This window comes from Neurospora crassa, linkage group VII, assembly GCF_000182925.2.
Source record: "Neurospora crassa OR74A linkage group VII, whole genome shotgun sequence".
NCBI lineage: Eukaryota > Fungi > Ascomycota > Sordariomycetes > Sordariales > Sordariaceae > Neurospora > Neurospora crassa.
This window is the reverse complement of record NC_026507.1, coordinates 3,482,953-3,497,639: the sequence shown is the minus strand read 5'-3', so window position 1 is coordinate 3,497,639 and position 14,687 is coordinate 3,482,953. Positions and strand designations below refer to the sequence as shown.

The 14,687-nt window shown below is 53.7% G+C and overlaps 4 protein-coding genes across 4 annotated transcripts; 3 read left to right on the top strand and 1 right to left on the bottom strand.

The window, feature by feature from the left end:
- NCU08136 (hypothetical protein) lies at positions 1 to 3,298 on the bottom strand. The gene is made up of 5 exons (XM_954586.2): positions 2,886 to 3,298; positions 1,569 to 2,832; positions 1,438 to 1,517; positions 1,302 to 1,375; positions 1 to 1,230 (listed from the first exon to the last, which is right to left on the bottom strand). The coding sequence occupies exons 1-5, from the start codon at positions 3,110 to 3,112 to the stop codon at positions 281 to 283; spliced, it is 2,595 nt and encodes an 864-aa protein (XP_959679.2). The 5' UTR covers positions 3,113 to 3,298; the 3' UTR covers positions 1 to 280.
- Positions 3,299 to 4,394: 1,096 nt separating this feature from the next.
- Positions 4,395 to 8,779, top strand: msh6 (mutS ortholog 6-like). Its single transcript, XM_954585.3, has 3 exons — positions 4,395 to 5,119; positions 5,178 to 7,784; positions 7,860 to 8,779. Exons 1-3 carry the CDS (start codon positions 4,673 to 4,675, stop codon positions 8,544 to 8,546), a joined length of 3,741 nt encoding a protein of 1,246 aa, XP_959678.3. The 5' UTR covers positions 4,395 to 4,672; the 3' UTR covers positions 8,547 to 8,779.
- A 404-nt stretch (positions 8,780 to 9,183) lies between these two features.
- NCU08134 (hypothetical protein) lies at positions 9,184 to 12,767 on the top strand. Its single transcript, XM_954584.3, has 3 exons — positions 9,184 to 10,964; positions 11,151 to 11,421; positions 11,531 to 12,767. The coding sequence occupies exons 1-3, from the start codon at positions 9,662 to 9,664 to the stop codon at positions 12,435 to 12,437; spliced, it is 2,481 nt and encodes an 826-aa protein (XP_959677.2). The 5' UTR covers positions 9,184 to 9,661; the 3' UTR covers positions 12,438 to 12,767.
- Positions 12,768 to 12,965: 198 nt separating this feature from the next.
- Positions 12,966 to 14,121, top strand: NCU08133 (carbonic anhydrase 2). Its single transcript, XM_954583.3, has one exon. It carries the CDS (start codon positions 13,036 to 13,038, stop codon positions 13,885 to 13,887), a length of 852 nt encoding a protein of 283 aa, XP_959676.3. The 5' UTR covers positions 12,966 to 13,035; the 3' UTR covers positions 13,888 to 14,121.
- Positions 14,122 to 14,687: the final 566 nt, after the last annotated feature.

Sequence of the window (14,687 nt, the reverse complement as noted above, 5' to 3'; positions counted from 1 at the left end):
AGGCAGAGTCATCGTTGGTGGTGCGTACTATTTTGTGTCTTTTTGAGTGTTCTGTTCTATCCAACTACGGACCAACTTCCTGCCGTTGATCCAGTGAGTTATTTGATATTCGCTTAGGATCTTCTCCCCTCCTGCATATCGACAGGTATTTCATATACACTCACACGCCAAATCCCCTCCTCTTGCCTCTCACCACTCACGCCTCCATCCAGGTCCAGCCCAGTCATCCTCTGAACCGTTCTTTCCTTATCAGTCACCTAGTCACCCATCCTAGCCTGGTTCACACCCCAAACTCGGGTAAATTCGCCGAATTCAACCAATCCGGCAGAACCCCCGTATCATCCCACAGTGACGACAGGCCGGAGCCACCAACATGGTGTTGGTGGTGGTACATGCTACTGTTGCTGTTCGCGTTGGAGTTCGAAGCCGTCGTAGCCGGATCCACATGAAACTCGTTGTTCAGCGCTTCGAGGACTTGGTCGTCGGACATGGAAGAGAATTGTAGCAATATTGGCTCTGTTGCTGCCCAGAGGGAGGATGGCGTAGATGATGAAGGCTCGAGAAATGCGCCGGCGGATGTCGCTGATAAAGCAGCATCGGTAGGGATGCCGTAATTACGATTGCTCATGTGTGTGGTGCTAGTCCCTTGCTGCTGGCTACTGCGTTGATATGTTGCTAGTGTTGATGATGATAATGATGATGAAACGGATGGCCCACCGTGTCGAGAGAAGGCCACACGGGGTGGGCCTCGATCCGCTGTCATTGCTGTCTCGTTCCTCGGCCGCACAGTTGAGGCCAAGCTCTCATACGACGTCGCCGCAGCAGCCGCCGCCTTCTTGACGATATACTTCAGATACTTCCCATACAACGTCGACATGCCATTCCGATGGTCCGTAGCGGTACCAATCCGTTCCAGCACGCCCGCCGTCTCCTCAATCAGCGTCCGGACACTAGGCGCCAGGCTGGAGGTCCCGCCGGAGAGCTGGCCGCTGAGGCGCAGGGCGAAACAGGCGGCAAAGGAGATCATGATGGCTGTGTTATTGGGCATGCTCGAGAGTTGCTCTTCGCCTTGGATGGCTGAACGCATAACGTTCAGGGCCGAGGAAAGGCCGGCGGCATGGAAGAAGTGGCGGACTTCGGTTGGTGCGGTGGGGTGGTTGATTACAATACTGTAGATGGAGAGGCGGGTGTGGGTGACGAGGATTTGGACATAGGGTGGTAGGCGATGTTCTTTGCGCCGGCCGGTGTTAGGAAGAGAAAATAAATTGTTCCGCAAGGTGACGAGAGTTTAAGTAACTTACGAGGTCCGGTGCCAATGGGTATGGTCCATTTGGCATGCCATTGCTCGAAGAACTTGTCGACTGACATTTGTATCCTGGAAAGGTAGTTAGAAAGACGACTTCTAGTTAGAAACGAAGAACAAGAGGAAGAACGAACGACTGGGCAACAAGGCCGCCGTCAGCCAGTGTTTCGCGGGATCCGTCACAGACTGCCCTGATGGAATTGAACAAATCGTCCTGGTTGTGTCAGTGCTTGCATTGCAGGAATCATTGACATTGGGAGCTCACCAAGTCTCTCCGCAAGACAGCCATGGACACCAAGTGCCCGTCCATGGTATCTGCAATATCTGACATGTGCCATTCATCACAACGTCGAAGAAGGGGCGTGACAGGCACGGTATAGCTTCTCCCTCGCGCTAAGCACATTCCTCGCTCCAGAACAAACAAGGCAATCCAACATCTCTCCCTCCGCCGCAACAGCCGTCTCCCTAGTTCCGATTCCGGATCAACGTCGCCAAACCCATCGAGAGACAAGGCAACCTTGGGGTCAATGCAATCTGCCCGTGCGATTCCTCCTTTGTAGCCATTTTCTCGTATGGCATCCATAGCAACTACAATCTTGTGTAGGAACAGGTCCAGGGCCATGGTGGTGGCCATGGAGACGTACCAGCACGTCTCGTCATCGGTGCTATGTTTGCCAGGAAACATCCAGGGAACGTTGACCATGAAGGCGAGGACAATCTCGACGGACCGGTATCGGTCCACTATGATTCTGTTGACCAAGGTTTTACAGTGATTGGACAACCGCCGCGAAAGGGCGCCCTGTCTTGGCATAAAGAGAGCGGCGGCTGCACATATGGAAGTGAAGAGAAAGGCCGAACGCGAGCGGGTGAAAGAGGCCGTATACAATATTGGGTCCAGACCCCATCTCGTGTGGGCAAGACTCTTGTGGAAGAAGTCGAAGAGGGACTCTGCCTCCTCCGTGGTAAGTAAGCCAAGATCGATGGGATCCAATTCAGGGCCACAGTCAAGGGAGAATTGAGTGAACTTGAAGAACTTTTCGACCTCGGACAGCTTCTCGGTTTGTTTCTTCTGGCGTGGGTGTTGATGGCTATGGGCCATCTCGGCTGTAGAAAGCTCGCCAACTGGCTTCGGAGAAACATGCAAGTCAGAAGCTCGGGCGAGAAGTTGAAGAGGATTTTCGGCATCATCGACGGCAAGGCTCTCATCTGCCACATGGCTCTGAGTTGGCGTGGAGTCTTGCGGAATGCTCATGTCATCATGATCCGACATGGAGCTATCGCCTGAATCTTCGGAAACATCCGCCATCAGAATTTCACTAGGCCTGCGTGATATGGCCGGGGACGTCCTTGTATGACCAGTGCTGGGTTTTTCAGAGTCGCCATCGGCAAGAGGTGTAAGTGAGCCAGCACCTAAGATTTCTTTGAGTTCGGAAACGAATTTGGTGGCCTCAATACCGTGCAGACTGGCTCCTGATCGTTTGACAGCCTGTTCGACTTGATGGAGTGCCTTTTCCAGCCCGGTGCGCTTACTGAGGAGGTGGTCAGTAACAGGGCTGTGCTATGAAGAACCAGCAGAACTTGCTTTTTGACACCTTTCCTCCTGCCCACATGGAATTCGGGGCGGACGCATTGTACCCCTAGCTGAAGACATCGTTGGCATCGGTCATCATCGTTATGTCGGCTTTTCCCCTTTTCGCACCGAATCTTTGACCGCCGACATACCAAACATGCGGCAGCTCTTCGACTGTTGCTGTCTTTTCGCGACTCTCGAGTGTCCTCAGACGGAGCAGCAACTGTGACATCAGGCATATCTATGAAGGTGCCAATGATGGGGTTATACGTAGAAAATTATGTTGATGAGTCCAAACGCTACCTGTTATTTGTGCAAAACGAGCACTACTCCTCATTCAGCGTGACTTGTGAATCGCAGTACGTGATTCGCACCCTTTTCCTTCCCAGACCAAGAAGAGCATTGGCGGGGTCATTGACACCGCGAGCTGGCCGATGTTCAACCCCACAATAAAAGAAACCCCGAAACGGTGGCGGCAGCTGTTTGGCAGGCTTTGACAGGTGACACGGCGTTGTGTACGGTAGTGCTGGGGGCTCAAGTGAGAGAAAGCCGTTATCCAAGAGGAGCCCCCGTTCCGTGATGTGATGAGTAAAAAGATGAAAGTTGATAAAAGTAAACAAAGCATGGATGGGAGCAAAGCTTTCGCCTCCGCAACACTGTTCTGCTTTAGCTAATTGCCAGACTTGTTTATTAAAGTAGTCTTATTCGGACTCTCGGAACGACGAACTTGCATCAGCCAAGTGTTTCTCTGTGGAACGGTAACAACCAGCCGTTGATGGATTGGTGACAACAAAGGTGGAATACCCCATTCCCAAAACTTTAACCCATTTACCCGTCAGCTGGATGAGCCGATTGGCTCTTCCGATCTGGAGGGCATTTTGGATATATTTGACCGTCGTACTCCTGGATCGTCACTTGGCCCGGTTCCTGGTCTGAAGAGGAGGACGAGGGTGTCATTCAGCGCCCAGTTTCTTCCATACGCCCGTGCCGTGGACCTCCCTTGAACCCTCCGTGGCTGGACAACATCGAAGGCCGGCGGTTGGGGTCTCGGTATTGCGACAACACTTGTTGCTACCTAATGTCCGGAGGCAGGTGACCAGGAGACTGACTGCTGGGCTAGAATAGGAGAATGACAACATAGGAAATGAGTAGAAATACCGGACGATAAGCTCATCGGATGCCACTCGACAGTCCCCTGTTCAAGCATAGCAAAACCAACCAAACATGACAAACGGGATGAATCGCACCAACCTGCGCGGTCCAGTGGCTTGATTAGGTGCTTCTGACTCCACGCCATGCGCAGTCGACGAGGAAGCTGATCGAATTGGTCCATCAAAAAGGAAAAGTCAATACCTTTAAGGATGTTGATGTGAAGGCGATGATCTGTTGGATGTTCGGGATGCTCGCTGTGGAAAAAGGTGTCGGGTTGATAGGCAGAGAGGAGAGGAGTCAACAGGGGATCGCGTCAAGACTCCACAATAAACTGTGCGGGATGCTTTACACTAGCGGGGCACTCAGTGGGTCGAACGTCTTTCAGTGATCCGGCACCTGCAGCCGAACACGGACGCGCTTTCCCCAGCAACCTCTTTACGCGTCCTTCTTCTTCTCAGGCAGCCAGGTGGTCAGCCTCTCAAAAGAGGCACCTTCCAATTCCAATCTCAATTCAAACTCTGTCCACGAATTCTGTGAAAACTCTGACTGCCTGTATTCCATTCTTGTCCCTTCCGTCTCCCAGGTCTCCCTCGCGCCCTGCCTGTTATTCCCACCATCAAGCCAAGTCGGCCAGCTGTTGGCGCACAATGGGCGACAGAACTTCAACTCCGGCGCGCACCCCGGCGAGGACCCAATCCAACGTTAAGAGATCTGTACTGGCCTCGACGGGCAGGCAGTCGAGTATCCTGGGCTTCTTCTCCAAAGCTGCCTCCTCGGGGACTCCCACGAACGCGGGCGCCAATACCAATGCCAATGCCAATGCCAATGCCACTATCGGGGCTTCCAGTCCAGCTTCTGATGCGACAGCCACGCCTCGCGCTGGCCAAAAGGAAAAGTCACCAGAATGCCTGAAGGAATCCACAAAATCCAACTCGATTCTTCCGCCCAGGCGGCGGAAAAGACTCGACGAAACGCCAGTCCCTAGTAGTGACGCCGTTCTACCCCCGAGCTCCCAGGAAAACCCAGGCACTGCCTATTCCAAGGATGATGACACCAGGACCATCATGATGCCCAGTAGCCCCATCAGGCGCAAGGCGAGTTATCAGCTCTCTGTTCTAGACCTCCATCTAAGCTAACCCATCGCGACTTCAGGCGAAAGCGGTTATCAACTATGCCGAGTCGTCAGACGACGACGGCGACGATGTCTTTCTCTCGTTTTCCGGGAGACCCAAAAGCTCTCGTCCATCACGCTCTCGATCACGACCCCAAGTCCTAGACGAGGACGACGAAGACGATGCTTTCGAAATAGACGACAATGCAATCAACGAGGAAGAAGACGATGATATGGCGGACTTTGTCGTGGACGATGACGAATCCGATCAAGGGCCCTCAAAGTCAAAGAAGAGAAAACGACCGGCAGCACGCCCGAGCGCCCCACGCAAAAAGTCCGCCGTATCTTCTCCACCCAGCCCTCGAAGATCGTCAAGGCAAGAGGAGTATGACCAAGATGAGGAGATGATGGATGATGTTCCCAGAACCTCAACAGCCCTGAAATGGAAGTATGATCCGGACAACATTGAACCAACCGAACCTCGATCGGCCGCTCCTCGTTCCGCACAAACACCATCAGCCACCAAGCCAAAGACAAAGGCACACACAAGAGAGCCTGAAGAGAGATACCCGTGGTTGGCCGATATCCAAGATGCAAACAGGAATCGACCAGGACATCCCGATTACGATCCTGGCTCTGTCTATGTGCCCCCATCTGCCTGGAGACAGTTTTCGCCGTTTGAGACGCAGTATTGGGAGATCAAGAAGAACCTATGGGACACGGTGGTCTTCTTCAAAAAGGGAAAGTTCTATGAACTCTACGAGAACGACGCCACCATCGGACATCAGCTCTTTGACCTCAAGCTCACTGACCGTGTCAACATGCGCATGGTTGGCGTTCCCGAAAGTTCGCTAGACATGTGGGTCAACCAATTTGTGGCCAAAGGGTACAAGGTTGCCCGGGTCGACCAAATGGAGTCTGCGCTGGGCAAAGAGATGCGGGAACGTGACACCAAGGCCAAGAAGGCGGACAAGATCATCCGCCGCGAGCTTACTTGCATCCTTACGGGCGGCACCTTGGTGGACGGTAGCATGCTTCAAGACGACAATGCCGTCTACTGTGCAGCCATCAAAGAGTCCGTCGTGGATGATAAGCCTGCGTTTGGCATAGCCTTTGTGGACGCTGCTACTGGACAGTTCTTCATCTCAGAGTTTGAGGACGATGTCGACCTGACCAAGTTTGAGACCTTTGTAGCCCAGACCTCCCCACGGGAATTGATCTTGGAGAAATCGCATCTGTCTACCAAGGCTTTGCGGATTCTCAAGAACAACACGAGTCCCACCACCATTTGGAACTATCTCAAGCCGGGAACCGAGTTTTGGGACGCTGACGTCGCGAGGCGCGAACTTGACTGTAGCGGTTACTTTGTGTCTGGCGAAGGCCAGGAGGAGGTCTGGCCTGCGAAGCTCAAGGAGGCTCGCGACAAAGACCTCTTGATGTCCGCACTCGGTGCTCTGACTCAGTATCTGCGCATGCTCAAGTTAGAGCGTAACTTGCTCTCCCAGGGCAACTTTGCCTGGTACAACCCTATTCATCGGAACGGCACACTTATTCTTGACGGCCAGTCTCTTATCAACTTGGAAATCTTTGCCAATACAGCCAATGGCGGCCCCGAAGGAACCTTATTCCATCTGCTGAACAGGTGCATAACTCCCTTCGGAAAGCGACTCTTCAGGCAATGGGTCTGCCACCCTCTCTGCAACATACAGAAGCTCAACGAGAGACTGGATGCCGTCGACATGCTCAATGACGACCACAGCCTTCGGGAGCAATTTTCGTCTCAGATGAGCAAAATGCCGGACTTGGAGCGGTTGATATCCCGGATCCATGCTGGGGCTTGCCGACCCGAGGACTTTGTCAAGGTCTTGGAAGGATTCGAACAGATCGACCGTACTATGGAACTCCTAGAGTCCTATGGTGGTGGCAATGGGCTGGTTGATCGCCTCATTGCTTCAATGCCTGACCTCAAGGAACCCTTAGGATACTGGAAGACCGCCTTCGACCGGAAGAGAGCCCGTGATGACAAGCTTCTGATTCCTGAGCCAGGTATAGAAGAAGACTTTGACCGCAGCCAAGCAGAACTGGACCGGATCAAAGGAGAGTTGCAGGAGCTGCTTGAAAGGCAAAAGACTGCTCTACGATGCAAAACCGCAAAGTTCACCGACGTCGGCAAGGAGGTCTACCAGATCGAAGTCCCCAAAACAGTCAAGGTTCCTCCCAAGTGGCGCCAAATGTCTGCAACATCGGCGGTCAAGCGGTACTATTTCAAGGAGCTTGAGGACCTCGTTCGTGAGCTCCAGGAAGCGGAAGAGACACATTCTCAGATCGTCAAGGAAGTCGCCTCGAGATTCTTCAAGCGCTTCGACCTCGATTACGAGACATGGTTGCAGGCAATTCGCATCATTTCACAACTAGATTGTCTCATCAGTCTGGCCAAAGCTTCGTCGGCGCTTGGTCAGCCTTGCTGCCGCCCAGTGTTTGTGAACGACGAGCGGACCGTTGTCGAGTTCAACGAACTACGCCACCCCTGCATGCTCAACACCGTTGACGACTTCATCCCGAATGACATCAAGCTGGGTGGTGATGAGGCGAACATTAACCTTCTTACCGGCGCAAACGCTGCTGGCAAGTCCACGATTCTTCGAATGGTAAGTGCCTGCCTTGGCCGTGGAGGCATCCACCTCTTCTAATGCTCTTCATCTGCTAACGCCTTCCGTGCGCAGTCCTGCATTGCCGTGATCATGGCCCAGATTGGTTGTTATGTCCCGGCTGTGTCCGCCCGTCTGACCCCCGTCGACCGGATCATGTCCCGTCTGGGCGCAAACGACAATATCTTTGCTGCGCAATCCACGTTCTTCGTCGAGCTGTCAGAGACAAAGAAGATCCTGTCAGAGGCCACACCCCGTTCACTCGTTATTCTTGATGAGCTCGGACGTGGTACATCGTCATACGATGGTGTCGCAGTTGCCCAGGCAGTTCTGCACCATGTCGCATCACACATTGGTTGCGTCGGTTTCTTCGCCACGCATTATCACAGTCTTGCTACCGAGTTCGAGAATCATCCCGAGATCCGTGCTAGGAGAATGCAGATTGCAGTGGACGAGGAGAACAAGAGAATAACATTCCTGTACAAGCTCGAAGACGGCGTTGCAGAGGGCTCCTTTGGCATGCATTGCGCAGCCATGTGTGGTATTCCCGACAAGGTGATCCGAAGATCCGAGGTCGCTGCGAAGGAGTGGGAGCATACGAGCCGGCTGAAGGAGAGTCTGGACAGAGCAAAGACAGGCTGCTATATTCCGCTCGGAGTGTTGAGTGATGTGGCCAGTCTTCTGAGGGGCGAAATTGGGAAGGAGCGAGAAGTTGGCGACAGGGGAGTGGAAGTGCTTTTGCGGGCTATTGAGGCTCTTTGATGGGCAAGGACAGGCCCAAGTCCGAAATCCGCTAGTGTGTTTCCGCTCGATGATCATTAGATTTGCTCGGTGTACGGCGTCGAGGTGAGGACTTCGATCATTGACGTGAAACCCAATTATTTCTAGATGCCGGACGACCATGACACATGAGGACAAGATTCATTCTTTTATTCGCCCTGTCCGTCGGAGGGTTTCTCAACCATGATTGTGCCAAGAAGCCGAGCTGCTCAACCCCAGAAGGCTTAAAAAGGGGTAGTCTACCAGTAAATGATCGGGTTGTCCGCCTTGGCTTTGACCCTAACCCTTCAGACTCGCATGGCTACTTTTCTATCTAGTGTAGGCCAACAACAAACCGAACATATGAAGCCTGCAACAAAGTTGTTGAAGCCGGAGTTTTGGGAGTGAGTTACAGACTCTTCCATGCTACATCAAATCTGGGCTTCCGCAGTCCAAAACATGCCTGGCGATGACTCGCCTAGTGTTGGTCCCGTCGCATATCGTACGCTCTACTCCGTCTACAAAATGATCACCTCCTTCCCCATGATTAGCCAAGTGGTGTGTTTCACATCATGGATAATAGTGTATATACATTGCGACGCCAGCGAAATGGGTTAGGTTAAAAAAGCAAAAACGTTGGGCTGAATCCGGACATCCGATATTCACGATGGAGTCAAGTGTCTCGCTTAACCAGGTTGCCGATGATGAGCGGAAATTAGGATAGTCGTTCGGTTCGCGAATTTTGCGGCAGTGGCGGCCTCGCCCTTCCTGGTCCCCGTCGTACCCCATCCCCCTTCTCATCAGTCATCACTCATTATCCAATCCGTGACGCGTCATGAATCCCGGCATTTTGTTGAACTCTTTTTTTTTTTTCGCTTTCCCCTTTTTCTCCACCCCACCCCCCATGGCAAGTCCAGTTTGGGGAGGTTCCATATCTTCCATTCCATGTTCCATGGCTTTTCCATAGCATAGGTGCCCACTATTCTTCTCTTTCTGCCTGTCCATCCGTCTCTTTGCTCCTTACACTCGTTTCATCAGCGTCGTGTTGAAGGGGAACAGGACTCAGTCAAGCCATAGACGGAGAGAGAAGAAGAAGAGATACAACTGGACTCGAAACAATGGCCCGCTACGAGTCCCTTCATGGGAATCATGATGATGAGGAGGAGGATCATGTAACACACAATGAGGTTGGAGACCATGATGAGGATGACGAGCAGCGGCATACTGAAAGCGCGAGAAGTTCAAAATCATCCTATACGGCAGTCGAGCAAGACGATGAAGAAGGCAATGCCGCCAGTAGGGCTGTCTACGCCGCACTCTACGGGGGAGGAGGAGGAAGTCCACCTTCGGGAGGCCCACTCCATGTCAGCGGCGATCGGCAGACCGGGACCGGAGACGATCATCACCACCAACACAAGACTCCTCCTCCGGTCCTTCAACACCCCGGGCTTTTTGATGCACCACTCATTCCCCCGAAAAGCCCAGCCAGAAGCACCAACAACAACAACAACCCGTTCTTATCTAACGTCAACGTCACCAACGACACCACCGCCACCACCACCACATCGACGCCAACGAGCAATCAGCAGGCCACCGACCACCAAAGCTATGGCTCAGGGTCCTCCCGCAACGCATCCGGAGAGCCAGGAACAACAAGCCGCTCAGCCTCCCGCGACAGCACCAACTACGTAAACCAGTATTCCCGCTCATGGAAGCCCAGCTACGGGCTACCACACTCACGAGACCATCATCATCATCATCATCATCATCCAGGGCACTCGCCATTCTCGCCACTGCCAGAAACCGCAGAAGTGGAAGGGGACTATCACCACCACCACCACCATCACGGCCACCACAAGGATGATCATCACCATGACTACCATGATCATGACCACGACAGTAGTGATGATCCTCATGATTTGGATCAAGATGATTACATCATGTACGAGAAGGAGACAGGAGGAGGCATGGCGACGACACCGCGTGGCAACACTACTGGTAGAGGGGGCCCTGGGACGGGAAGCTTCAAGAAAAAAGGCGGCGGCAAGGGCGGTGGTGGCAAGGGCGGGATGAGGAAACTAATGCTGGTGGAGAGGACCGACACAAAACGGGGGAGGGGAGGAGGAGGAGGAGGAAGGGGGAGACGAGGGACGGAGATGAGTGAAGTGTCGATTGATGCGACGGATTCAATATCAGTCAGAGGGCTGCCGACTCATGGCAGCGGCGGCGGTGGCGGCGGTGGCAGCGGGTCTCCTAGTGCTCTGACTCCTGGTGTTGTCGGTGGTGGGATGAACAGGAGCGAGCAACATTTGTCGTACTTCCACTTTGACTCGACCGAGACGTTGGTGCAGAGTAAGCAAAGTATGCTTGGGTGGTGGCTTGAGGGGCTGGGGGTGTTGGGAGGATTGTTGTGTATTGTTGGTATGTTTCTTTTTTTTCTTTTCCTTCTCTTTTTGTTTTGTTCCTCCACATTCTCATATCAACCCCCCCTTCTCACCCCTCTCTCCCCTGTCTTCATCGAGTATCAGACACACACAAGTCCTGCAACACGCAAACAGTCCAATCACAAGACAGGAAGCCAGCTAACATTTCATTCAATTCATCAAGTCATCGGCCTAGTCCTAAGCATCTACGACCACAAACCCCCACCATCCACCTGGCCAGGCGGTCTCAACCTCAACGTCTTCCTCTCCTTCATGACCACCCTCGCCACAGCCTGCTACATGATCCCCGTCATCGAAGGCCTCGGCCAGCTCCGTTGGCTCCGTTATACCGGCGGACGACAAACCGTTTCCCGCCCCGCAAGCGACTTTGAAGCCATCGATCAGGCATCACGGGGACTTCACCACTGTTGGAAATTACTTGGTTTTCAAGGAGGGTACGTCCATTCCCCCCCCCCCCCCCCTTTCCTACTCTTTCTCCCCCCTTTGTTGTCCCCCTCTTTTCCCCCCTTCATTGTCCCGGTCACTAACCCACATGATAACCAGCCCCCTAGGCATCCTCGCATCCCTCATCACCCTCCTTAGCCTCTTCACCCCCTGCCTATCCCAACTCCTCATCACTTACCTCCCTCCCCAACCCCACCGCAACAACCCCGGCGAACCCTTCGACAGCAACCGCTCCGCCGTGACGCTCGTCCGCATCAACTGGTCCTGGCTCACCTTTCTACTCGTGCAAGTTCTCTTATCTGCCACTTTCCTCACCATCATCATCGTCAAGACGCGCATGGAAGGCATCCAGATCTTCAAGAGTTCTGCGCTACCGGGCATGACGGCTTTGGATGGGCAGGCGAGGAGTAGCTTGGGCGGCGCCATGGTGGGACAAGGGGGCATCATGACGAGCGCAGCGTTGGGGGAACGGGCGAAGAAGACCATTCTGAAGCTAGAGAGGAGTAGTGGTGCGACGGGCGGAGGAGGGAATTATGGGTTGGTGCAAGGGTTTGTGGTTGATTCAAGTGCGGGCTCGAACTCAGGCTCCCATGGATCTGGGTCCGGGTCGGGATCTGGGTCTGCGGGGATTGGGTTGCGTATGCCAAAGGGACTGGGACTGGGATTGGGACTGGAACGGTTCCGTCATCATGATCATCAGGTGCTGCCTTCGTATGATAAAGAGGGAGGCGGAGAGGGATACGGGGCACATCAAGGGTTTGGCAGTGGCCCGGCTGAGAACTTGAGCTTCCCTGCTGCTGCCGCCGCTGCGGCCGCTGGGTTTACGCCGCTGCCGATGCCGATGTCCAAGGCGAAGCCAATGCCGATATCGACAACGGTCCCTGCTTCAACAGCACTGTCGGGAAGGAGAAAGATGAGGTTTAGCTTGTTTGGAGGAGCAGGGAGGGAGAAGCTGAAAGTGAGGGGCTCACCTGTTCAAGCCAGTAATGGCGGCGGGCAATTTTGAGTAATGGGGCGTGGCTAACAAAAGCAAGAGAGAGAAAGTGTGATTCAGCTGCCTGGCTGGCTTGAAACTAATGTATAAAAATGAGACAAGGTATTGATGACTGCTGATACCGTACCCAAGATAATCATCGCTGTGATAACCCTCCTTTGTTCCCGAGTTTCCGTTGCATCGATGTTTTGCTTCGGATCCGCCAACTCCAGGACAATCCCTCCAATTCTTTTGCCTTTTGCTAAGCTGTGCAGAGAACAGGCGAAGCAGGAGTGGGCAACCATGGAGTACAAGAGCCACTGGTGAGAATTGGGGATTTCAGTTGAGAGAGGGCATGGTCGACGCCTTCCTTGCTTGACCAGGCCAGAGGAGAAAGAGCCCGTCCATACTTACAGGTACCTGCGTACCTACCGTTCCTTCTCCACCCTTGGCTCTGATAACAGAGTATGTAGACAGGGTTAGGGTCCCTATCGGCCGTTGGTCAATGACGGTGTCTCGGTTCCTCTTCGGGCCACAGTCACACAGAATTTGTCGCATCGGCAATTGCGCGCCAGATCCAGACCCTCGATGCACGATCCACACATCAGGCCACAACCCACCACCCTCAACTATGCTTAGCACACGTCTGGGTCTTTCTCCCCTGCTTCACTCCTCCAAGCAAGCATCATCAGCCCTATCACGCCTCGCCGTCCCGAGAACGACGTCGACTCCCCTGCCACGCCGCCGTCTCACCATCGTCCCGAGTGCTACCCCGCGCCGAAGCTTCTGCAGCTCCCACACCGCCGACGATAAAGACCGCAGCAAGAAGGACATCACCATGTATCTCCAGGAGACGCACGACAAGGTCTTTGAGAACAACAAGTCCTGGGCCGCCGAGCAGGTTGCCAAGGACCCCGACTTCTTCAAGAAGCTCGCCGCCGGCCAGAACCCCGAGTACCTCTGGATCGGATGCTCCGACTCGCGCATCCCCGCCGAGCAGATCACGGGCCTGCAGCCCGGCGACGCCTTTGTGCACCGCAACATTGCCAACCTGGTCTGCAACACGGACCTCAACGTTATGAGCGTCATTGAGTATGCCGTCAAGCACCTCCAGGTCAAGCACATTGTCGTCTGCGGCCACTACGGCTGCGGCGGTGTCAAGGCGGCCATGACCCCCAAGGACCTGGGCCTCATGAACCCCTGGCTGCGCAACATCCGCGACGTCTACCGCCTGCACGAGAAGGAGCTCGACGCCATCGCCGACGAGGAGGCCCGCTACGAGCGCCTCGTCGAGCTCAACGTCTACGAGCAGTGCCGCAACGTGGTCAAGACGGCCGCCCTCCAGCAGTCGTATGCCGAGAACGGCTTCCCCATTATCCACGGCTGGGTCTTCAACTTCCGCGACGGCATGCTCAAGGACCTCAACGTCGACTTCAAGACCATCCTCAAGGATATTCAGAAGATCTACAACCTGACCAACTAAGCTACTATCGATATATGGTTGGGGTCCGGAGGATTTGGTTGTGTGTGTATTGTATGTATGTACTGTAAAGCGAGTTTTGTGAGCGATTTTTTGGAGAACTGGGCATGGGGGGCTATAGACACTGGCTGGTGTGTTGCACCGGGGATATGATCCGGTATGATCATATATATACAAACAAAATAAAACCTTGTATACCTTATGGCTCGCCTATCTCTTCAACTCTCTCATATGGCGTTGCGATTACACAACGTCCATCCCTATCCGTCACGGACTCGCAATTCGGATGGACGTAAATAAGTGGACCGTCCATGCCTCTGAGGTTACGTACCGCACGAGCATCATCCAAGGAAGTGCGGGGCTTCCCGGCCGGCCGGTAGGGCTGACATGCACCAACAACCAGTTTGGCTTCTTCATGCCTGATTTGCCATTGCCAAAGACCCAAATATGCATCCTGCACTTGTCGCTTGAGCCTCCATCGCCTCGTCTCGTCTCGTCTCGTCTCGACATTCCGTCCGTGCTGTTTCCGATACTTCAGCTCCCATCTTTTATTGGATTACAAGCTTCCCGAACCCAGGGGCGATTTAGTAAGTCGAGACGAGATGAAAGGGATCCCGCTCTGTTTTTTTCGTGGATTGCCGAGAATCAACCCTCCTCGTTGCCTGATCCTACCGCGTAGGTAATAATCTTGAAGTACCAATCTAACCTTAATTCGGTCTTTAGACTTCAAGTTGGTGTGATGAGATGATCCCTTCTCTTCATCGAGAAGCACGATGTTACGTTAGACATTACGGCGCAAGACC

Excerpts from the sequence above, each read along its gene's own strand:
- NCU08136 (XM_954586.2), bottom strand. The coding sequence starts at position 3,112 with ATGCCTGATGTCACAGTTGCTGCTCCGTCTGAGGACACTCGAGAGTCG. Across the intron at positions 1,518-1,568 it reads CTGTCTTGCGGAGAGACTTG|GACGATTTGTTCAATTCCAT; the intron begins GTGAGCTCCCAA and ends TGACACAACCAG. Across the intron at positions 1,376-1,437 it reads GGCGGCCTTGTTGCCCAGTC|GATACAAATGTCAGTCGACA; the intron begins GTTCGTTCTTCC and ends CTACCTTTCCAG.
- msh6 (XM_954585.3), top strand. The coding sequence starts at position 4,673 with ATGGGCGACAGAACTTCAACTCCGGCGCGCACCCCGGCGAGGACCCAA. Across the intron at positions 5,120-5,177 it reads GTAGCCCCATCAGGCGCAAG|GCGAAAGCGGTTATCAACTA; the intron begins GCGAGTTATCAG and ends TCGCGACTTCAG. Across the intron at positions 7,785-7,859 it reads AGTCCACGATTCTTCGAATG|TCCTGCATTGCCGTGATCAT; the intron begins GTAAGTGCCTGC and ends TTCCGTGCGCAG.
- NCU08134 (XM_954584.3), top strand. The coding sequence starts at position 9,662 with ATGGCCCGCTACGAGTCCCTTCATGGGAATCATGATGATGAGGAGGAG. Across the intron at positions 10,965-11,150 it reads AGGATTGTTGTGTATTGTTG|TCATCGGCCTAGTCCTAAGC; the intron begins GTATGTTTCTTT and ends CAATTCATCAAG. Across the intron at positions 11,422-11,530 it reads TTACTTGGTTTTCAAGGAGG|CCCCCTAGGCATCCTCGCAT; the intron begins GTACGTCCATTC and ends CATGATAACCAG.
- NCU08133 (XM_954583.3), top strand. The coding sequence starts at position 13,036 with ATGCTTAGCACACGTCTGGGTCTTTCTCCCCTGCTTCACTCCTCCAAG.